Genomic DNA, 25,337 nt, shown 5'->3' on the forward strand with positions numbered 1-25,337 from the left:
AAAAAGTCACATATTGTATAATTCCATTGCTGTAACATTCTCATGACAAAATTATAGAGACAGAGAACAGACGAGTGGTTGCCAGAGGTTAGGGCTGGTTGGAGTAGGTGTGACTCCAAAGGGGTAGCATGAGGGAGATCTTCATGATGATGATAGCTCTGTATCTTGACTGCAGCGATGGTTACCAAAAAAGTGATAAAATGGTACAGAGCTATTCACACCATTGTACCAATGTCAATACCCTGGTTTTGATACTGTATTATAGTAACACATGAGGAAAAAATTGGGAGAAACTAGATTAAGGCTGCATAGGACCTCTCTGTACTATTTCTGCAACTTCCTGTGAATCTATAATTATTCCAAAATAAAAAGTTTAAAAAAAATCACACACTTACATACACAAGGAAATATAATGACATAAATGAAACATAGCCAATTTTATTCAAATTCTCCAAAACTTATGCTAAATATGTTAATTGTTTATAAAATGTTTCACCTTTGTATAATGGTTTTATTATTTCACCTTTCTTTTATAGTTTTTTCATTTTTTCTGTACAGTTCTTCAGTAGAAGCCAGAGTCCTGAGTTGCCCAGTTAGGAGCCTAAAATACACAAAGAGAAATCAACAGGGTGAAAAGAAATACTTTCTGAAAAGCCAGTTTCAAAAAAAAGTGATACTAGCAAAGTTTTTTAGCAATACTCCTCCCAAACCATTCTCTAAGATTTTAACAACCTCTTCAATTACTAAATGCGAGGTGTCTCAGAACAACAACAAAACACACCAAAATACCATCTGATACAGTTTCTCACCAATTATAAAGTATGACAAGGACAATATCACCAATATTATAACTAAAATCAATACAAATTGATCCTTAAGCATACGGAAACAACCATTACATAAAAGTTATTTTTCAGGCTCAGTTATTCTGGACTTGGATGGAAAAGGCAAGGACAATAATTTCCTAATTCTTCCTTCTCTTTTACAACTGAAGGACTATGCTAAGGACAAAATCTGATACTAAAACTTCAATCAAATGAGATCTTTGAATGTGCCTCAACAGTTTCCTAAAAATGTCCTACCCTCCAGTTATACATAATCATAATGACTAAAGAGCATTAGAGGTAGTTTGGAATCCCAAAATTACAAGGCCATACAAATTCATTTAGTATCTAATATGCAGGATTTCTACCAAAAAGGGGGATATATTTTTCTGAAAATTAAATATGACTTTCAGATAAAATAAAATTTTATAAAATCAATATATATAAGATCAACATTTTTACAGAAGTAGTTCTTTAGATTTACGGAATAAAAGGAAAATGAATTTCAAACACTTGAGAGAGAACACATGTAAGTTATCATCTGCCAGTATCAAAATGATGTGTTAAAAACACTGAGGAAATGAGATAATGAAGGCACACAGGAAGGGTAAAAGAAAAATAACCCAATTATGGTTAAAACTAGGAACACTTAATTTTTTTTGCTGCCTTAACTAATGCATAATACATCTAAGAGAAACCTTTTCCATTTAGTAATTTCTTAAATAAAATGTTTATAGCCCCCAAAATACAGAATCAGATACAACCAAAATTAATTTGTTCTCAAATGAAGTCCATATAACAATTATATTACATTATTGCTAAATCCCAGACAGAAGAGAAGATGTGTGGTTCTTACCTCTGATCTACTGTTCTGATTAAGTTTCTTCTCAATATTCATGGCCAACATCTGGCTTCTAAATGAAAGGCTTTTGGTCTTTTCAATCACTTGCTGATAGGGTGAGACTGCATTGTTACCCATAACCACATGACCCTACAATGAGACAGAGGGAAACTGATCCTGTAATGTTAACAACCAAGTTTCTCAGGTAAGTCATGAGGATGACATCACAACCTACATGTCTGTTGCAAATATTTTTATGCACAGAGATGACAATATTCATCCAACAACACAAAATAGGAGGTTGCTGTTGCCTTCAGAAAATTATTATACATTAAAACAAAAATTCTTAATAGAATAAATGTCCTAATAAAAACTTCTCCCCAAAGTATCAAATAATCAGCAACTGATATCTAGTATTTTGCACAGATAACATAATACTCACTAATTTAGAATCAATCTTGGCATCCAGTCTTGCATTTCTAATCAAATTTACAATCCACCTTTCAGCTTCTTCTGGAGTCATGTTCAGTTTATCTGCCAACATGCTAATGAAAAAAGAAAAAAATGACATTAACTGGGTCTAAAAACTTAGTTTCACATACATAGTCTTTGACCTATGCTCTGAATAGAAACTTTTAGGTACTTATGGGTCACCTTCTCTTAAATATTATGAGTCTTAAAAGTGCACTATTGATGTTTGTGCTATTATCTTGTACCATTCACAATCTATCTCATTTCACCAACCAGACTGTAAGATCCTTGAAGGTAGGGCCCCATAATCTGTATTACAGAAATCCTATTACAAGGAACATCAGTAGTAAGAATAATAAAATGTAACACGTAACTAAAACTCAGGGCCGCTACATATGTTTGTTATAAATTCTAAGGACACTCCCTAGAACTAGAACACTATATAACCTAAATGACCACTGAATTTAAGGGAAAAGAGACAGACACACATACACAGAAAACCCGAAAGGAGAGGGGGAGGGAAAAAGATGACAGACACCAAGACCCTGATCTAAAGCCTTTGATGTCATCAACCAATCTGCATTTTCTAATTTATGGTCAGGTTGAAAAAGAGGCCACTGCAGAGCTTAATTTGTCAGGACTAACACAAACACAAGCCTTGCTAGTAGGTAAGCCAGTCAGTCACCTGATGAAAGAGTATCTACATATGCATGTATAGTATTTGGAAGGATGGTATACATATATGCATATACACAGGTGTTAGACACAAACATTAACTGTCCCCTTTTACTTGTCTTCACTGAAGATATTGCACACTTGCTAGGCCTTCTAATGTTATCACTGGTTTAATGGAAAAAAAAAAACCTAGAATATCAGTAACAAAATAATTCCTTAGAATATTATAAACTAAAATTCCTGATTTGATTGCATTCCCAATTTTATAACATAAATATCCAAGACATTGCCAATCATATAATTATGTAATTCCGGAGCTCCCAACCTAAAAGTAACCAATCAAGTTAATAAAAATACCTTTATGGGAATAATATAATCTGTGCTAGCCCTATTTTATATGTTTATTGTCAAAGAGAAGAATTTCATTCAAAATGTAAAAATTAAGTTAGACTATCAATAAAATCATTACACACTAAATTACAAACTAAAGCTATGAAGACAATCATTTAAAATTTATCCCTAAAATATGCTTGATGTTAAAAACATCATGATGAGTATGAGCCAACTCAACCATAAACTCCCTGGATTTACATGTCAAATTCTGTTGTCTGTCTTTTTATGGTTAATTTTGCTGTAAGTACACATTCTCAGCAAACACAAAGAACAATTAGTCCATGACTACTACTTCAATTTCATGATCAGGTTTCATCTTAGTCTCTTTGTTACTGCTCTCTAACCAAACCTTATTTTATTTAAGCTACTAGAAGTAGGGAAGTGTGTCATTTTACTGAAAGAACCAGGCTTTTTTTTGACTAGGAAAAATTCCTGCAGCTGGTGTTTCCTGTGGCTTCCCAATAAACTCCTTGTGTTTCCTGCAGGTACTTGACTTAGAGATGTGTAAATTTCATTCTCCTGGGCTTCCCTGGTGGCGCAGTGGTTAAGAATCCGCCTGCCAATGCAGGGGACAAGGGTTCAAGCCCTGGTCCGGTAAGTTCCCACATGCCGTGGAGCAATGAAGCCTGTGTGCCACAACTACTGAGCCTGCGAGCCACAACTACGGACGCCCGCGTGCCTAGAGCCCGTGCTCCGCAACGAGAAGCCAACGCAATGAGAAGCCCATGCACCACAACGAAGAGTAGCCCCTGCTCTCCGCAACCAGAGAAAGCACGCACACAGCAAGGAAGACTCAACGCAGCCAAAAATAAATAAATAAATAAATTTCATTCTCTTCTGTGCTGCTAAAGTAACCAACTGCCTAATACTTTTATCTGAAGCTGCTACTCTAAAGGTAAAGAACATATTTTCCAAAAGATATTACTTTATCGACTCTTGTAACAATTTCTCTTTTGTATGTCTCCTGCATTCCCCCAAAATACAACTCTTTAAAGTGAGGTCAAGACCATTTTACTCTGAAAAGCACAAATGAAAATAATTTATACTGAATATATTAAAACTCCAATCTTCAAGATCTCTATATACTGCTTTTCAAAATAGACGTTATTCCTAGTAGCTACTAATTGTGTATAGTTGGTTTTATACAGATTTTTAAAAATTATAATATAGAACCTGTTTATCCAGGCTGTTTACATAATTAAAATTATAATGAAACATTCAGTCTCAAGCCTAAGTTACTGATCAGATTCCTCTTCTTGCTGCCTATAACAAACTGAGAAGTCCTATCAATTATCTCTTTAACCACTGCCTCTAATCTAAGTTCCCTACCAAACTACTCTCATCTTGAAAGACTCTCCTCTTCACCAACCAGACTAAACCTCTCTGTTCATTAAACATACCATGTTTTTAACCACTTCAGGACCTTTGCACATGCTGTGCCTTCTGCTTAAAAGGCTAATCCACCTTTTTCTTCACTAAGCTATGTGTTACATGGCTATCAGTTAAAACAGCACCCTCATCAGCCTTCCAAGACACCTCTGCCAATCATGACAGATCTGTTTGATGCTTTCAAGGGCCCCTATTTTTTTCAGAGCATTCATAGAGCTGTAGTTGTTTTACTGAGTATCTGCTTTCATGGTAGACTGTATATGTACCCCAAGAGCATGCATCATAGCTTCTTTGTTCATTGCTATATATCCAGCAATTAGCACAGTCTACAGGAGGCAATTAAATAAATACTTATTGTCTGATTCCTACCCTAGTCACTACCCTAGGGCTCCATTACTATTTCCTAATTTTCTAATTAATCTACCTCGAGTCTCTCCTTAATCTATTTTACATAGTTGTCAGCTTAGTCCTAAAACCCAACTACCAGTTTATTCCTAAATTCCTTTCAAATCTTTAATAGAGCCCTTCTACCAAAACAATAAAATTCAAACTTCCAAGTTTCTCTTTCATGGTTCTCTACAATTTAGCTACAATCTACCTTTCCAGCCTTCTCTTATTCTTCCTCATGAATACCACACACCAACCAAATCATTCATTCAACAAAATATGAACTATGTTAGATGTTTGTGACAACATACAGTCTGCTCCCCACTTTCATAAAGTTTAAAGCTGGAGACTGGGAAATAGGGGACAATCACCTAATACCCCAAATATATAAACTATTTTTAGTGTAAGGATAAAAAAGTGAAAGGAGCTATGTGAGTGCAAAAGGGTTTAACCAGTTCCAGTCTGGAAGTTTGAGGACGGTTTAAGTAAAGGAATATTTAAGGTCAAATTTTAAGATAAAAGAAAGAAAATTCTACGCTGTATAACTCTACCTAGAATTTTCCATCCCTCTTTTTTCTTTACATACATATTCTAAGTCTCATATTCCATTATGGTTAGAGCAATCTGGCAACATGCAGCAAGACCCACAAATGTCTGCATACTCTGACCCATAATCCCACTTTGGGGATTTACTGTTTTGCAATGTGCTTGTTGATCCTTTACTTTTAAATCAAGTCAAAGAAAAACTTGAAATAAGGTCCGAGAAGTATCAGTAAATTATTGATGGTATCGCAGGTTATCTAGGCTACCAATCACTCTGAGAATAAGTAAGAGAACGTGGCAATAATCCAGTTTCTTTCAAGTAACAGGAAAATATACACAGTAAAAGTAAATAATAGAAATCCTCAAAGTCCACAATTCTCTTACATTCTACTGATTTTATGAAAATATTAGTAAAGGTTTAAAAATAAAAATTTAATATCCTATTAAAGCTTAAAAAAACAAACTTGCCTTAAGCTATCCTACACCATGTTAATTTTGTGTTTTTAAAATAATTTAGTTTATCAATAAATTAAAAGACAAAATGTATCAAAAGGCAGAATTTCTGAGAAAAATACCTAATTCAATCTAGGTTTCAAACTCAAAAATAACTTCCAGATTATTTAGATTACACTAAAAATCTCAACCCTGTCAGTAGGCAGCTTAAAGAAGATATTTTAGGCTTAAAGACTTATATTTAAGACATGACACCATAAAACTCCCAGAAGATAACATAGGCAAAACATCCTCTGACATAAATCATACCACTGTTTTCTTAGGTCAGTTTCCCAAGGCAATAGAAATAAAAGCAAAAAACAAACAAAAAATAACCAAATGGAACCTAATCAAACGTAAGCTTTTGCACAGCAAAGGAAACCATAAACAAAACAGAAAGACAACCTACTGACTGGGAGAAAGTATTTGCAAATGATGCGACCAACAAGGGATTAATTTCCAAAATATACAAACAGCTCATACAACTCAACAACAACAACAAAACAACCTAGTCCGAAAAAATGGGCAGAAGACCTAAACAGACATTTCTCCAAAGAAGACATACAGAGATGGCCAATAGGCCTATGAAAAGATGCTCAACATTGCTAATTATTAGAGAAATGCAAATCAAAACTGCAATGAGGTACCACCTCACATCAGTCAGAATGGCCATCACTAAAAAGTCTACAAATAACAAATGCTGGAGAGGGTGTGGAGAAAAGGGAACCCTCCTACATTGTTGGTGGGAATGTAAATTGGTGCAGCCACTAGAGAAAACAGTATGGAGGTTCCTCAAAAAACGAAAAAGAGTTGCCATATGATCCAGCAATCCCACTCCTGGGTATATATCCAGACAAAACCATAATTCAAAAAGATACATGCACCCCTATGTTCACAGCAGCAATACTATTCACAATAGCCAAAACATGGAAACAACCCAAATGTCCAATGACAGATGAATGGATAAAGAAGATGTGGTATATATACACAAAGGAATACTACTCAGCCATAAAAAAGAATGAAATAATGCCATTTGCAGCAACATGGATGGACCTGGAGATATCATACTAAGTGAAGTCAGACAGAGAAAGACAAATACCACATGATACCACTTATATGTGAAATGTAAAATATGACACAAATGAACTTATCTACAAAACAGAAACAGACTCAAGGACAGGGAACAGACTTGTGGTTGCTGAGGTAGAGGAGGGCTGGGGGAGGGATGGACTGGTAGTTTGGGATTAGCAGATGCAAACTACTATATATAGAATGGATAAACAACAAGGTCCTACTGTATAGCACAGGGAACTATATCCAATATCCTGTAATAAACCATAATGGGAAGAAATAAAAAAAGAATATATATACATATAACTGAATCACTTTGCTATACAGCAGAAATTAACACAACACTGTAAGTCAACTATACTTCAATAAGATAAATTAAAAAGACATTTAAAATATTTTGTGTAAATTCCTTATTCCCATCTTTTAGTTGAAGAGCTCTCCTCCTCAAATGACACAACAACATGATATTGAATACGTTAAGTCAGTAATACATAAGACCCCAAGTAGCCCAAGCAATCTTGAGAAAGAAGAACAAAGCCGGAGGCATCACACACCTTGACTTCAAACTATATCACAAAGATACAGTAATCAAAACAGTATGCTACTGGCATAAAAACAGACACAAAGATCCATGGAACACAATAGAGAGCTCAAACCCAAGCATTAATTTATTTATGACAAAGGAGGCAAGAATACACGATGGGAAAAGAACAGTCTCTTCAACAAACGGTGTTGGGAAAACTGGACAGCTACATGCAAACAAATGAAACTGGACCACTACCTCACACCATGTACAAAAATTAACTCAAAATGAATTAAAGACTTGAACATTAAGACCTGAAACCAGGGCTTCCCTGGTGGCACAGTGGTTGAGAGTTCGCCTGCCGATGCAGGGGACACGGGTTCGTGCCCCGGTCTGGGAAGATCCCACATGCTGCGGAGCGGCTGGGCCCGTAAGCCATGGCCGCTGAGCCTGCGTGTCTGGAGCCTGTGCTCTGCAACGGGAGAGGCCACAACAGTGAGAGGCCCGCATACCAAAAAGAAAAAAAAAAAAGACCTGAAACCATAAAAAAAAAAAACACAGGTAGTAAGTTCCTTGACATAAGTCTTGGTGATGATTTTTTGGACCTGATACCAAAAACAAACCCCAAAACAAAGGCAACAAAAGCAAAAATTAACATCAAACTAAAAAACCCCTGCACAGTAAAGGAAACCATCAATGAGAAGAAAAGGCAACCTACCAAATGGGAGAAATATTGCAAAATATTGCAAACCATGTATTTAAGGGGTTAATACCCAAAACACAGAAGGAACACATATAACTCAATATCAAAACAACAAGTAATTTAATTTAAAAATGGGCAGAGGATCTGAATATTTTTCCAAGGAACGTGAAAAGGTGCTCAGCATCACTAATCATCAGAGAAATGCAAATCAAAACTATAATGAGATCTCTCACACCTGTTAGAATGGCTATTACCAAAAAGATAAGAAATAAGTGTTAGCATGAATGTGGAGAAAGGGGAACACTTGTGCACTGCTGGTGGTAAAGTAAATTGGTATAGCCACTATGGAAGACAGTATGTTAGTTCCTCAAACAATTAAAAATAGAACTATCATATGATCCAGCAATTCCACTTATGAATATTTATCAGAAGGAAATGAAAACACTAACTTGAGAAGATATACCTAAACTCATGTTCACTGCAGTATTATTTACAACAGCCAAGACACAAAAGCAACCTAAGTGACCATCAATGGATGAATGAAGAAAATGTGATACACACACACACACACACACACAGAGGAATATTATTCAACCATTAAAAGAATGAAACCTTGCCATTTGTGACAACATGGAAAGAACTTGAGGGCATTATGCCAAGTGAATTAAGTCAGATAGAAAAAGACAAATACCATATGATCTCATTTATACGTGGAATCTAAAACAAACAAAAAATGCTCATAGATACAGAGAAGAGATTGGGGAGGGCGGTGGGGACTGGGTGAAGGGTCAAAAGGTACAAACTTACAGTTACAAAATAAGTCATGGGATATAATGTACAGCATGGTGACTATAGTTTAGAGTAAATCTCATCACAAGAAAAAAAATTTGCAACTATGTGTGGCGATGAATGCTGACTACAGTTATTATGGTGATCATTTCACAATATATACAATATCAAATCATTATATTGTACACCTGAAACTAATGTAATGTTTTGTTATATGTTAATTATATCTCAATTTATAAAAAGAAACCTACAACAAAAACTATCATTAATAACCTTAGCAAAATTAAAAACCACTGTAGTATTGCATTCATAAAATAAGAACAGAATGCTATAAAGGAAAAATATTCAGAGAAAAGAGTGACAGAGGGCTCTTGGAAATTAAAGAATAACATTAGAGATTTGTTGTTTTTAATCTACAGAAGATTTGAAAGATGTTGAGAAAATATCCCAGAGTGTAGAACACAAAGACAAAGTGATGGAAAATAGAGAAATGATAAGAAAATTGGAAGCCTGGTCCAGCAGGTCTAATACCTGAACAATAGAAGTTCCAGAAAGAATAAACAGTGAACATAAAGAAGAAAGAAATAATTCAAGAAAATTTCCCAGAACTGGAGAGCATGAGCTTCCAAATTAAAAAGGTCCTACATAAAGAATTAAAACAGACCTAAACTAAGGCATATCATTGTAAAATTTCAGAGCAATGGGGACCAAAAAAAAAAAGCTTCTTCCCCCCACATTTCTAGACAGGAGAACAAAACACCTGTATAAAAGATGAGGAATAAAAATGGCTTCTGACTTCTACAACAAAAGCTAGAAAGCAAGAGAATCACATCTTCAAAATTCTGGAGTAGTTTTCAAATGAGAATACCATGCCTTGAGCAATACCACTACTCAAGTATGAGAGTCAAATACACAATTTTAGATGTGAAAAAATTTACCTCCAAAGTACCCTTCCTTATAAAGCCGCTGAAGAATATGATAATTACCAAATATGATAATAAACCAAGAAAAAGGAAGGCATAATGTCCACGAAACTGGAGCACTATCATAGTAGACAAGCTAAGGAAATCCCCAGAACAAATGACAAAGAGAGATAAATATGCACCTGGCAGAAAGAGCAACGAGTTCACATTTTTTTGAAGAAGATAAAACTAATAAAATAATCAATTTTCAGAAGAGATTTATAAACTGGCAAAGAACCTGAAGTAGAATTAATGAAAAAGACATTAGGAAGAACAATGAAGCAAATGAGGGAAAAGTGGCAATTATCAATTACATGGAAAATAAATACTGAATACTAAAACATACTACAGATCTACCTTATCTGAAAAAAGGTACTAAGTTAACTTAGCACGTATTTGGTGCTAAGTTCAGAAATCAACACACAATTTATAAAATATTAAAAAGTTCAGAAAAAGTCCCATATATAAATGAGAATTTAAAATGTGATATGGGTGGCATTTCAAATAGGTCGGGGGAAGGATAGTTTTTCAATAACTCACGTTGGCTAGCTATTGGGGGTGGGGGGAAACTATTCTCTATTCCCAAATAATCATTGATGGATTCAAGTAGAAGAAATAAAGCCATTAAGGTCCTAGAAAAAAACATATAAATAGCATATAAACCTATTATGAGAAAGAACTTTTTAATAAAATACAAAATCCAGTACCATAAAGGAAAAGGTTAGTAACTTTGACTAAATAAAAATATAAATCATTCCTTTGGGGGAAAAAGATAGAATCCTAAGTGCTATTTCAAGGCATAGAAAAAATAAGTATTTCATTCTCTATTCAATTTCATTAATAAAACATATTCAAGACTCTTAGCACAAAACCAGATACTTTTCTTCTTTCTGGGAAGTAATTAAGACCAGTGGTCCCACTTAAGCACATAAAATATATAAATCTAAATCTAGAGAACCAATTAGGCTTTCATCAACTCTAGGCTGATTGTCTATCAGGTTTTCAATGACTAATCTTTTAGACAGTCTCCCTTTTCTGAACCCTCCCATAGCCCCTGCCCTAATATTAGTATTTAACAAATAAGGATTTGGGGTCCAGCATTTCACAGGCATATGAATTACCTGTTTAAATAACCTGGCTTTCCAAATTTTATTTGATAAGCACAATTTATTTCAAATAGTATTGACTTTAGCATTAAACTATGGAAACTCTGGCCTGCTTTTCACTGAAGACTGTGGCTATTTAGCATATCCAAAGAGCAGCAGTCTTTTATAACTGTATGCTATGACAACTAATTGAAGAATAAGTGTTAAGTGTAAACTGTGTTTAACTGTAAGATTAGGAGGAAATAGAAAGAAACCAGGAGAAAACTGAGAAAATGCTAAATTCTGTGTGTGACAAATGAAAATTCTCACTGAATTTTGCAACATCGCATTAGTCAAAAATGAGAGTATAGAGCTTCCCTGGTGGTGCAGTGGTTAAGAATACGCCTGCCAATGCAGGAGACACGGGTTTGAGCCCTGGTCCGGGAAGATCCCACATGCCGCGGAGCAACTAAGACCGTGCACCACAACTACTGAAGCCCACGAGCCTAGAGCCCGTGCTCCCAACAAGAGAAGCCACCACAATGAGAAGCCTGCGCACTACAACGAAGAGTAGCCCCTGCTCACCGCAACCAGAAAAAAGCCCATGTTCAGCAATGAAGACCCAACGCAGCCCAAAATAAAAATAAATAAATTTTTTAAAAAAGAAACTTCTGATAAAAAAAAGACAGTATATTATTTTATAGTTAACACAGAAATACAGTGATAATGGCTGTTAAAATGATTTAATCTCCATCTGAAAACACACCTTTTTATTTCTAACATCAGGAAGTATAATTAAGAATACAAATTGCTACATGGTAATAAAAACTTTAAGAAAAATATTAAGATCTAAAGTGTTACTTAATAAAATAAGCAAAGTAGAATGACTTCATAACTTAAATGCAAGAGCAGTTGGCAAATACATACTTTTGTGAAAAGCCAAAACTAATCCCCATAGGGAAATTATATTAATGTATGCTCCAAAATGTTTATCATACACATTCAAAATATTACTTCCATACTTTGCTTTTATCTACAATTGAAAACTGGTCCAAGACTTATTCTAGAACAGCTTTTAAATTTCAGACACACACCATATCTGATAAACTATTCAGCTATACTAAATTAAATCCCACCACAGTAATCTTTTTTGACAGATGTTGTATACTTTATGGTAAACAGATTCGAAACTTATCCTACAAATCTATAGGGTTGTATATAAACCAATAAAAACATTCTTAATATGCATTTTTACAAAGATAAGACTATCACATGTGCTTACAGCCACTTAGTGAAGAATCCTATTAACAGAGAATGTTCCAAATCACAAATGGAAAGAGTTATTTAATAAACAACCATGCGTTTTATAATACTGAATAGCATTTGATATGCGTCTGCTGGGGGACAGAAAGGAAGACAGAGACAAATCTTCCCCGCCCAACCCTAGAAAAGATCGAATATCAAATAACTTTAAATTAATTAGCAGCAGAGATAGGCCAGCATAAACTAGCGAATGGAGTAATTTGTCATAATTAATATATGGTGGAAGAGTCTACTTAAATATATCCCATTTGGAGAATTATCAGAGTTCACTGAACCTTCAATCCAAATTATTCTCTGATTTTTCAATATACAAATAATGTCCATGTCATTCTAATTACTCTGTATTTTTCTTCAAAATGCCTATCATAATTTGTAATCTTACCTTTATTTAATATCTGTTTCTTCCTCTGGATTTTAAGCTCTAAGGCTATGCTCCAAGAGGCACTCATTCACATCTGTAATATTTTCTTCTTCAACAACTGTACTAGTTACACTGCTCTTAACTAATTATATCTTAATGTATATCATATGTATTTATCCTCTTTAGAAAGCTGAACACTGGGCTTCCCTGGTGGCACAGTGGTTAAAAATCTGCCTGCCAATGCAGGGGACACGGGTTCGAGCCCTGATCTGGGAAGATCCCACATGCCGCGGAGCAACAAAGCCCATGCGCCACAACTACTGAGTCTGCGCTCTAGAGCCCCGCGGGCCACAACTACTGAGCCCATGTGCCACAACTACTGAAGCCCGTGCACCTAGAGCCCGTGCTCTGCAACAAGAGAAGCCCCACCGCAATGAGAAGCCTGCGCACCGCAACGAAGAGTAGCCCTTGCTCGCCACAATTAGAGAAAGCCCCCGCATACAGCAACACAGCCAAAAATAAATAAATGATATTTATTATTTAAATAAATAATGTTTATTATTTAAATAAATAAATAAATTTATTTAAATTAAATCTTTAAATAAATATTTAAATTTAAATAAAGACCCAACGCAGCCAAAAATAAATAAAAGCAAATCATATTAAAAAAAAGAAAACTGAACACTATCTTTTAAAAATTTTGCACATTCTTGAAATGACAAAATTACAGAAATGGAGAACAGATGAGTAGTTGCCAGGGGTTAAAGAGAGGTGGGAGGGAAGTGGGTATGGCTATAAAAGAGCAATTTGAGGAATCCTTGTGGTGACAGAAATGTTCTGTATCTGAATATATCAACAACAATAATGATGGCTGTGATATTTTACTATGGCTTACAAAATGTTACCATTGAAGGAAACTGTGTAAAGGGCATAGGGGATCTCTTCATTATTTCTTACAACTCAAGGTGAATCTATTATCATCTCAAAATAAGAAGCGTAATTTAAAAAAAGAAGTTTTGCATCAGAGTTACTTAGAGGAGCTTTGAAAAATACAGATGCTGAGATCTCCCCCTCCCCACTCTGAGAATGCTTCATTTTTGGGGGGTTGGACCTGGGAAGTTTTAAACCAAATTCTCAAGCCTTGATCCCAGAGATTCTGATTCAGAAGGTCTGGGGTAAAGCCAGAAAATCTATTCTTCTTAAGTTTAAGTTGTTGGTGGTTTTTTAAGTTCTCCAGATGATTCTGATGTACAGCTAGGTTTAAAAACCTCTGGACTAGAGAACAATAATTTTTTCTATGGATTGTTTGAAGGTAAACATTAGCTATTTTGGTCATTATTATGGATTCCAAGTCCTTGGGGTCTGAATTAAGACATTTGTTGTACTTATAAAAGCCCAACTTAGATGCTTAACATAATTTTCAGCCATATTCCTAACCCATTAAAGCAGCTCTAAAAACATGAAGGGGGCTTCCCTGGAGGGGCAGTGGTTGAGAACCTGCCTGCCAATGCAGGGGACACGGGTTCGAGCCCTGGTCTGGGAAGATCCCACATGCCGCGGATCAACTAGCCCCGTGAGCCACAACTACTGAGCCTGAGCGTCTGGAGCTTGTGCTCCGCAACAAGAGAGGCCACTACAGTGAGAGGCCCGCGCACCGCGATGAAGAGTGGCCCCCGCTCGCCGCAACTAGAGAAAGCCCTCGCACAGAAACGAAGATCCAACACAGCCATAAATAAATAAATAAATAAATAATTTTAAAAAAACATGAAGAAGCGTAGCCCCCTGGACTGAGCCTATTGGCCACATACTCTCCACTATCACCCCATAAACCTTACAACCTGAGATCTCACTGTTACTCTAAAAAGAATTATTTCTTTGTTCACATGAAGCTATACTTTATGCTCTGCCTCTACCTTCTTAATTCATTATATACTAAAAATATTAAATCACTGGTTTTTCACTTCATTACCCTAGCAGGCTGTAATTATGTGCCTAAGAAAAACTGGTGACCTGATGCAATGGTTCTCAATCCTGATGTGCTTTGGAATTATCACCCTAAATGGAACAGCATAGTAGCCCTATTTATTACACAGCATAGCATAGCATACACAGAAAATCTGACTCAGAAAGTTCGCAGTTGCTTCAGGGAATCTCTTTGTAAAATAAAAATCAAAATTCTACAGATTTTGCACAAAAAAATTAAACACTGTCTTATGGTTTCCATCTTTATCCTCTGGCTCAAGTGATAAACTAATGACAAATTAGTCTAAATCTGCTGTTTCTAAAAATATCAATTGCTCACAATGAAAAAGAAAGAATTTCTAATGAGGGTGAAGACAATGAATGTCAGAGAGCTATTAGCTCAGCCTCTTTCATTAAATAAGCCCTAAGCTGCTTAATGTCTCTGAGCCTTCAGTTTCTCAGCTATAAACAGGGAGTTACAAAACAAAGGAGTTGTACTGAATCAGTGTTTTGTAAAATTGGGTTTCCAGAGTCAGAGTCGTATGATTCCATAGAGTCAGGAGGAAAGCTGAATAGAGGTACAGGCTAAACCAGGTGAAGGGGCTCTTATTTTATCTGCATATATGTATACATAAATATGTATACTCATATACATAATATTGCATTTCACAACGAATGACATTTTAGGAATTGCCATGTATTCTTTAAGAGAATCAGATTTGTAAAATTATATGTCTGCTAGCTAAAGTACTACTAAAACAGGTCAAGGCTTCAACTACCATAGAAAAAGCCTCACACTCACACTGTAATTCTAACTCTGAGTAAGTAACCACTTCAATGACAATCCACTAAAATTAGGCAAGCAAGTATGGATGCCTTAGCAAAAACGAATGGCACTAAAGAAAAACTTTGGTCTACATACAATTCCTAAGAGGCAAACATTAAAGTAGCTTAGTTTTTAAACATTAAGGAGCATTTACCGTTCGACTTCATCTGTGGCCAAAGGGCACTGTTATTTTTCAAATTCTAATATGTAAAATTAGTTTCTAATAGGTTATGTAAGTTTCACAATTTTTTCCTAATAATTTCCTCACACAAGAGAAAATTCCAACTGAAATTCACCATAATTTTTCCATGTTTCAACATTTTACAATGTCACAAGAGTTTACTATATGAGAATTCAAATATATAATTAAATAAAACAAATTCAATTAACTGAAATGATTACCAAATGTGGTCTTTTCAACAGCATTTCCAATTTACTAAGGACTAACTCCTTATTTGAACCCCTGTTAAAAACCATTCTAAAACTGGTCACTGCTCTTTTCTCCCTACGTAATGGTATAATAGTATTATTTTAAAAGGTAACTCTTTAAAAAGGTAACTGACAATCATAATACTGCCTTGAAGTTATCATTTTCAAAATTCATGCTTTCCCACACACATGGAAACTAAAAAAGATAAAGAAGGACTGTAGCGCCCCGGAATTCAAACAAAAGCTAGGATTTTTAATAAATTACTAGGACAATGTTTCCTTTTTCTTCTAAAGCAAAGAGAAATAAAATAAAAATCCAATTAACTGGAATCCTATTAAGTATAACTTTACAATAAATGAAAATTTACAGGAATTTAGAAGTAGAAAATACAAATCAAATCAGAGTGCTCTTACTTAATGCTGATACATTGATGGATGCGACAAAAAGTCTCAAATATGAAGAGACGGGCATTTTCAATGAAATCCTCAAGACAAGCCACCAAGAAGAAATCATTCACTAGCACCTATGCATGTAAGAAAAAGAAAAAACGGTGCTGACAAGCAATTTTGAAAAATTTGTCACAAATACTTTTTGTGCTTTACTCATTATTCCATTCACTATAATTCTCTCATCTATCACAAGTTGTACACCACAGCACTTTCTAGAACACTATATTCAAGTCTCTAACAATTTAACCAAGAAGTAAACGAATGCTACAGGAAAAAGAGCTAAGAACTGCACTGTTTCCTTGTTCCATTGATGACTTGAGCAATCTTGTGACAAAGCAGCTTTGTCCTGTCTCTATCCTACATTAATGTTCTATAGATAACATATTTCCAGCTATTTAAGATAGTTACAAATGGACTAAAGATATGCATATTTTTGTGATAGTAAGTAGACTTGAAAATCTACAAAAGAAAAAAATTCAAAGGGTGGCACCTATTCCACAGATGGTATTATACTTAGAAGGGAATATTCTAACTTCAAGAATAGCAACCAAGTGCCCCACTGCCTTGGCAAGGCCTAGATACTTAGTATTACAATATACACCAATATTTAAATAACAATGTCACATTTCACTGCAAGTACACAAGTTATTAAACTGGATTCTAATTTTGTCCAATGTTTGAAAATCACCTCTAAAGGTATACTTACATAATTTCCTTTTCCTTAGACAAATAAGATCTTAAGTCCTTCAACAAACTCTTCCAATTTTTGTGCTAATATCTGGGTTCAAAAATGAAACTGACAGCTAGTAACTTGTAGATTTGGTAAATGCCTTAAACAGGTAAATTCTTAGTTTCTCAAAACTTGCAAACTAAGTTATTCCAAAAAAACCCGTAAATCTAACTCTTTCAGTTGCTCTTACAGAACCTTAGTTTCTACCAACTAACAGAAGACGTTGTCGTTAAAAAATTCACACTCTTAGCTTGACTGATTTATAGCAAATGATAAATACAATCATGAGAAAAATTCTGAAGATAGGCCTGCTTACGTAACACACTGGAATTACAGCTGTGATGGAAAATTCCATATAATCTTGCCCATACATATAAAATATTTCACATATTTACTCATTCAGGATAAGACATGTGTGAATTTATAAAGCCCCCATGTTTTAACCAACTGTCCTAACAAAAGGGATAGACTCAGGCAATAAGATTGAAAATGTCTTCAACCCAGCACATTTCTAAATAATCTGCATATTAAGATTAATAAACATTTCTGATATAATCACTTTAATAAAACCCTGCAAGGTTAACTTTTATAATATTCAAAATTTTAAGAATATTATTAATTTGTAAGTAAAAATTTGTACTTACTGATTCACATTCCCTTAGCTTTTTCTGAGCCCCATCAAAGTCAAAGTTAACATATAAGCATTCAACAAACTCTGTAATTGGGTCTTTATATGTGTAAGACTCCTGTAAAATTAAGTCAAAGGTTAAGTTGGATCTGATTCAACACTGTTTAGTAGACCGTCCCCAGAATAGCCCAATCTTCCTATTTTCTCCTCCCTTACCATGAATTTCTAACAAATTACCTAGTATTATCTTCTCAAAGCAATTGCTCATATCCTGATTGCAGGCCACACCTTAACCTTATAATGCCTTCCAGACCAAGTTCTCTAAATTCTCATCCTAGAACCATTCCAAAAGCTTTCAAATTCCTCTACTGCCAAAAGTCTCCCTTAGTTAATAAACAGTGATGAACTTCTCCAAGTAAAAGGGTATTCATATCTTTCAGGATAAAACTGTCTTTTTGTACTTAAATTATTCTTAGATCAAATAAATGTTTAAGTTCTTTTTTAACCCATAGTTACTGCTAAGAAATTCACTAAAAATCAATCAGTAGGGCTATAGCTTTTGTACAACTTGGGGACTATTAAAATTATATTCTATGTAAAGATCACTACTCTGGAACTATGTAGGTAATGACCTTCCAACAAAAAGTTCCAAGCTCCAGATCTCCTTCACCCTTTGCAATAAGAGCAACACTAATACACAATGCATAGTAAGTATCTAACTAGCAGAGAGTAGTATTCATTCATACCACATCTACCATAAGTATATCATGAACTTAAAAGTAGTATATGCCCATTTGGGGTTCTTGGGCTCTTTTCTCTTCATGTATACTTCCCTCCTATTTTTAAACATTTTTACCTTAAGAACTAAGAGTCCTACTTTTTCAGAAAAAGAGGTTAGACTTAAAGTTTAGGCACATTTTAAAAATCAACAGATTTTAGTTTTTACCTGTTGAATAACTTTGACCAGATCTTTTAGCACTTGCCGGCGTTTTCGGACATCTTTGTTTGTTATGACTGCTGTGGTCAAATAGCGGAGAATATGTGGACACATTGTCTGAATTGCATTAAGATACCTAAGGTAAAAATATAAAAGTTACTTAATATTAATCACTTACCCAGTTTTTTTAGATCTATAATCACCTGTGATTTAAAAAAAAACACTTGGGGCTCCCCTGGTGCTGCAGTGGTTAAGAATCCGCCTGCCAATGCAGGGGACACAGGTTCGAGCCCTGGCTGGGAAGATCCCACATGCTGTGGAGCAACTAAGCCCATGTGCCACAACTACTGAGCCTGCGAGCCACAACTAGTGAGCCCATGTGCCACAACTACTGAAGCCTGCGCGCCCAGAGCCCGTGCTCCACAACTAGAGAAGCCACCACAATGAGAAGCCCGCGCACTGCAACGAAGAGTAGCCCCCACTCGCCGCAACTAGAGAAAGCCCGTGCGCAACAAAGAAGACTCAATGCAGCCAAATATTAAAAAAATTAAGTTATAAAAGAATAAAAATAAAACACTTGAGCAGCCCATTAGATTGCACTGTTTCAGAAAACTAGGATTGCAAAAACTTAAGAATGGATACTATAAAGCAGCGGTTCACAACCTTTTTGGCACCAGGGACCAGTTCTGTGGAAGACAATTTTTCCATGGGAGGGCGGCGGGGGGGGAGTTGGTGTGGTTCAGGTAGTAATGTGCTCGATGGTGGGGAGGGTTCAGGCGGTAATGCGAGCGTGCAAGCGATCGGGAGTGATGGGGAGTGGCAGATGAAGCTTTGCTTGCTTGCCCACCGCTCACCGCCTGCTGTGCAGCCCGGTTCCTAACAGGCCGAGGACGGGTACCAGTCTGCAGACTGGGAGTTGGAGACCCCTGCTGTAAGGGCCATCTCCTCCAAGAAAAAGTCTAAATGATGAGAATGCCAGCTGGTATTTCCCAATTTGGAGTGAGATGACAGACTCACTTAAGAGGTAAATAATCCTATTACCATTGTTGAATAAGAGGATTTTGCAAGGCCCTTATACATGCTGTCATTCTGTTTCAAAAGATTTCATTTCCCTAGAAGAACAAATGTGTGAAAACCTATGTGCAAAAAAACACTACTCAATTAGAGAATCAGGCACTCAACACAAAGAATTAAAAAAATAATTTCAGGAGATGAAAGACTGGAAACTATTTTGATGATCCCCAGCTGGTTACCCTCTGTCATTCAGTGTTTATCCTGTATTTCTCCTGCTCAATTTCCTTATATAGCTCCCCAATTTTTATCCAGTAAGAACCTCTGAGCACCAGGTACTATGCCAAGCTTGGAAACATTTGTCAATAAAGTCCATTTCTCTTAGTTAAATCTTCAAGTCCCAAAGTACCCATCCAGATGCATCTCCCACCACACCACCGACTGCCTCTTGCTTCCCTCACTTCTTAAAACTCACTCCATATGGACTGCTCTTCCAAACACATCCCTCTAAAGGCCTAAATTCTAGCCATCCTTCAAGGTCCAGCTCAGATACCTTATCTTCCAAGTTCTCCCAGACTGTAATGTTAATAAATCTTTATACTTTGTCATATTGCAGATTCCCCATAAAATGCTGTCTGAACTCTTTAGAGGACCCTAGAATCTGATAGTAACCTAACACTTAAATAAAATCTAGTCCCACTTAGCCCTCCCTAAATTTCCTCTAAAAAAGGTAAGGTATAAAAATAATCAACACTCACTTAAGAATAAAACAATTTCTAAGAAAAGATAACTACACAAATCAGCTAAAAGTTTCATTATCTGAAAAATTAAGCCTGAGTTTTAGGAAGAAAATTTTAAATGCAATGTTCACTCAGTACAAGTGATTGCCTCAATATTCTTATCAGAGACATCATGTACAGCAGAGCATGACTGGTGTTCTTCATCAGTTTTGAAGTAGGTAATTTTAGTAGGCATTTATGAAACTCATTCATAGATTTTTCCATACAAAATAAAAAATTGTAAGTTTATTTTATATGATCTTAAACATTTATTTTTACTTATCCTTTCTCTGTATCATTGCACCACGTGTAACTTCACTGTTTTTTTTTTTTTTTTTTGCGGTACGTGGGCCTCTCACTGTTCCGTTGCGGAGCACAGGCTCCGGACGCGCAGGCCCAGCGGCCATGGCTCACGGGCCCAGCCGCTCCGCGGCATGTGGGATCCTCCCGGACCGGGGCATGAACCCGCGTCCCCCGCATCGGCAGGCGGACTCTCAACCACTGCGCCACCAGGGAAGCCCCAACTTCACTGTTTTTATTGGAGAATGATTTCCTTAAAAAATCATCTCTCTTATGTGAGTATATGGTAGGGGTTAGCAAAATTTTTGTAAAGAGCAGATAATGAATATTTTAGGTTCGCAGGTTGAGAGGCAAGACTGAGAATATTAATCAGGTACCTAAATAACCTAAGTAACAAGAAAACAAATTTCCAAAATATTTTACTGACGAAATGCAAAATGTAATAGTTGACTATAATTTTTTATAATTCAGGTCTACTAATGAGAAGAATAAAATTCCTTTAATAGGGTAACTTTGCTTAACTGTGTTCAAAGTTAGAGATCCCTATCACTAAAATTTATTGCAAATGTTTATCTGTTAATGCTGATCTGTAACGAGATTTTACATATTTGACCTCTGATATCAATTGATAAGATTTTAATTGAGCATATTTATCACTTGGAAGGCTTTTATGGAAGGCTTTTACAGAATTCTGTTAAGTTCTTTTGATACTGCCTTTTAGCATATCATTACACTACAGATAAATTGCTTCTGTTTCAATTGCACAGTTAAATGAATTTTCAAATACAGAAATTTCCTTTGTATTGGGTTGGCAAAAAGGTTCAGTTTTTCTGTAAGATCTTACAAAAAAACTCGAATGAACTTCTTGGCCAACCCAATGCTTACAATGAGGTCTAAAACTTTCTGGAATTGTAACTTGAGCCCAAAAAACGTGTCCACTACAAACGTGTGGGAATGAGAGTCTCATTTCTTCTTTTAACTCTTGAAAGAATGGAAAATGTATAAAGCAGCTGGACATAGGATTTATGCTATGTTAGGCATTATCAAAGTGACTACCAGAGTATAAGTTTTGCATATAAGTACTGTTCTGATTTGTAATTTTAGGTTGAATTCAGAAACATTATCAAGTGTATAGCTTAACGTCCAGAGCCATTCATGGCTTGATAATAGTGGTTGAGGGCAATTTTTTGTTCAGGAAAATTTCAGTCTTGCTCCAACCTCAAAAAAGTCACAACAAAACTTTGCCACTGCAAAGCCATCCTATCACTGTGGTAGCAGGAAAAATCAAGATATTCTATTGATCTGACAAAAATTCATGGACTGACAACAGTTAAGTCCACAATAGCAAATGAAGTTCACTGTTGACACGAATGGTTCAGTAATATACCATGGATTCAAGAATTTTCCCCACAAAGTACCTGGAAATGAACAATGCAATGGGTAACTATAGGCTTTGAACACCTCACATTTTCACAAGCTTTGTAAATCTGTTCAACTAATAAGCATTTTTCTCCTCCACACATATTTGCCATCAAAAGTTTTAACACATCTTAGCAGATTCCACTTCAGGCTGTGCTAAATTAGTGTTTCCTCAATTTTGAAAACATTTTCACCTGTAGTTGTTCCAGACTATTCATAGAGGCATGTTCTTCAGTCACTTCAAATCCATCACTGACTCCTCAAGCCAACAACTAGCCATATTGGTAAACATCTCTCAACTCATCAAGAGCCCAGGAAAACCACTAAAAATCATATACTTTATATTTTAATTGACTACTGATGCTGCTCCCAACATTTTCAATTCTGAGGAGCTGTTCTCACCAAAAGGCTAAAAGTTTTAAACAAGTTCATTTTTTCTGGACATATTTCTTTGGCTACTGCAACTGAACAGAATTTAACAAAATCACCACTGGTAAATGGCTTTCCTTACCTGGTTAACAAAAGAGCCGCTCAGAAACTTACTTTGGTTGAAGCCTCATTTTCATTAATTTTTGTGAGGAAATTCTGCTGTGATGAGATCTTCTGTTTTAAATTTCCTAATTTTTCTGACAGTTGCTTTGTAATCAGTTGGGAATATTGTAATGAGTGCTTACAGTCTGGTTATGTAGATGTATACTGTATTCTCTTAGCATATCTACATTGTCAGTTCAATGCTTTGCTTTCTAATTTGAAACAAAATAATTCCCACTGCACTGTGCCTTAAAATTTATGCACATTTGGTACTTCGCTGGTAGCACAGTGGTTAAGAATCCTCCTGCCAATGCAGGGGACACAAGTTTGAGCCCTGGTCAGGGAAGATCCCACATGCCACGGAGCAACTAAGCCAGTGACCACAACTACTGAGCCTGCGCTCTAGAGCCCATGAGCTACAACTACTGAAGCCCACGCACCTAGAGCCCGTACCATGCAACAAGAGAAGTCACCACAATGAGAAGCCCGTGCACTGCAAGGGTAGCCTCCACTTGCTGCAACTAGAGAAAGCCTGCGCACAGCAACAAAGACCCAACGCAGCCAAAAATAAATAAATTAATACATTTATTAAAAAAAACATTTAAGCACATTTGAGTCCACTTTTCTAAAAGAAGTAAAATGTTGCAGTATAGTGATACACATGGCACTTGAAACTTTGTCCAGGTACAAGGGCAGCGTCACTGGGATTCAAAGAGCACTGAGTAGCAGAGTGAGGCAGGGAGAGTGCAATAATATATGATCTCTGTCACAACAATTCAACTCTGCCATTACAATCCAAAAGCAGCCAAAGATGTGTGTGTGTGCGTGTGTGTAGATATATCCATATATAAATGTGTGTTCCAATAAAAATTTATGGACACTAAAACTGTAATGGCATATAATTATCACATTGCAAAATATTTTTCTTTTCATTATTTTCCCCAACCATTTAAAATGTAAAAGCCATTCTTAGATTGCAGGCCATAAGAAAAAAGGCAGTGGGCCACAAGACGTTTTAGCCCATGGTCCACAGTTTGCAGACTCCTGGTATACAGCATTACCATGGCTGACTTCGAAACATGCTAGGGCAGAAGTGATCCTTCCTATGTATGTATGTATGTATGTTATGTATATAGATCAATATATAAAGGAAGGGAGTGGGGATTAAGGGTGATTCTGGGGACGTTACCTTACTTCACACTCTTGTAGGATCCGTAATTATATATTTAGTTCGAACAAAAGCAAAACCACAGATATAGTTATTTAACAGCCTGTACATAACCATTGTACTCTTTTGTTCTACTTCTCTTTGTTATCATCCATCTCCTTTCATCTCTAACAATCAAAATTTTAAAGTCAAATCAATTTTCATCTTCACTGGACTCTAACTTCTCGAGGTCTCACTGGTAAGTGTTATATATTTACAGTGTGTTTAGCATGCATAATACATCTGTATTTAGCTAAGTAGGTTCTTAAACTACTTGTTATGTTATTTGTTTGGATTATAAATTAGGCAAGAAAGGAGGCTATACCTCCCCTATTTTTGAAATCTAACTTAAAAAATTTTTCCTTTAAACAAGAGCTTCAGTATTTACTGTGTCTGGAAGTGTAATTTCATGATGGTTAAGTAAAAATGTTTATTTTTCCTCTAGCACAGCCCTGCTCTAATTGTACAATTTTATGGAAGTTTTTTCTACAATATTTTCTAATGGTAAGTCAGAACATTTAGAAATCAAAGGATAAGACAAAATATGCCACCAAATAAAAAATATTTAAGTATTATATGGGGGATACTATAAGGACATAAAGAATAAAAATTCTGCTCTCAAATATGCTTATAATCTAGTTGGGGAGATAAGGCAATTATAAGTTTTTTAAAAAAGACAGTAAATAATTAAATTCCAAATTATCAATATAAGGTAGGCACAATATACAGGACCTCATGTAGAAGTAAACCTGAGCTGGAGCTTGAAAAACAGGCAGGCTTTGAATTGGTACAAAAAAGGGAAAGGTACTTCCAGAAAGGCTTAAAAAATCAAAAAGGCAAGACTTAGTAGAACTGCAGAGGATGGATTTTTAGAGATCATCCTGAGCTAAAGCAGGTAAAACACCTGCATGAAAAAGTTTTCTTATCAGGAACAATTAGAAAATTTAGGAAAAATAAAGGCAGAGGGTAAATCAGGACAAATTCTAGACACGATCTAGTTGACTGTTAACAGTAAAACTTGAAATTTCTTAGGATATTTATGATATCTTTATTTAGAAAACAAATTAAACATTCTTTTGCTAACTGAACTTTGAATCTTTCTTTTTACAACTGGAGAGTAACTAGGGCATTGTATTACAAATGCATTCTTCTCCCTAATAGCATCTACATTTGGTGGCAAAGCCTCATCTCTAATAGCCTACGAACACTGTTCTAGCTTACACTTGATACTTTATCTTACATATTATATTACATTTAAAAGTTCAACATTTTTCAAATGTGTAAATCATCTCCATT

The 25,337-nt window shown here is 35.6% G+C and overlaps 1 protein-coding gene across 1 annotated transcript in view; it reads right to left on the reverse strand.

Annotated features, from left to right (window-relative positions):
• Positions 1-408: 408 nt before the first annotated feature.
• EIF3E (eukaryotic translation initiation factor 3 subunit E) overlaps positions 409-25,337 on the reverse strand; it is a 50,890-nt gene continuing 25,961 nt past the window's right edge. The window contains exons 8-13 of the mRNA XM_030863096.2: positions 18,804-18,930; positions 17,874-17,975; positions 16,464-16,573; positions 2,108-2,210; positions 1,681-1,815; positions 409-601 (exon numbers count right to left, since the gene is read on the reverse strand). Coding sequence (XP_030718956.1) covers positions 563-601; positions 1,681-1,815; positions 2,108-2,210; positions 16,464-16,573; positions 17,874-17,975; positions 18,804-18,930 — 616 coding nt within the window. The 3' untranslated portion in view covers positions 409-562. The remainder of the gene's footprint in view (positions 602-1,680; positions 1,816-2,107; positions 2,211-16,463; positions 16,574-17,873; positions 17,976-18,803; positions 18,931-25,337) is intronic.

This window comes from Globicephala melas, chromosome 17 (genome assembly GCF_963455315.2).
Source record: "Globicephala melas chromosome 17, mGloMel1.2, whole genome shotgun sequence".
Taxonomy (NCBI): domain Eukaryota; kingdom Metazoa; phylum Chordata; class Mammalia; order Artiodactyla; family Delphinidae; genus Globicephala; species Globicephala melas.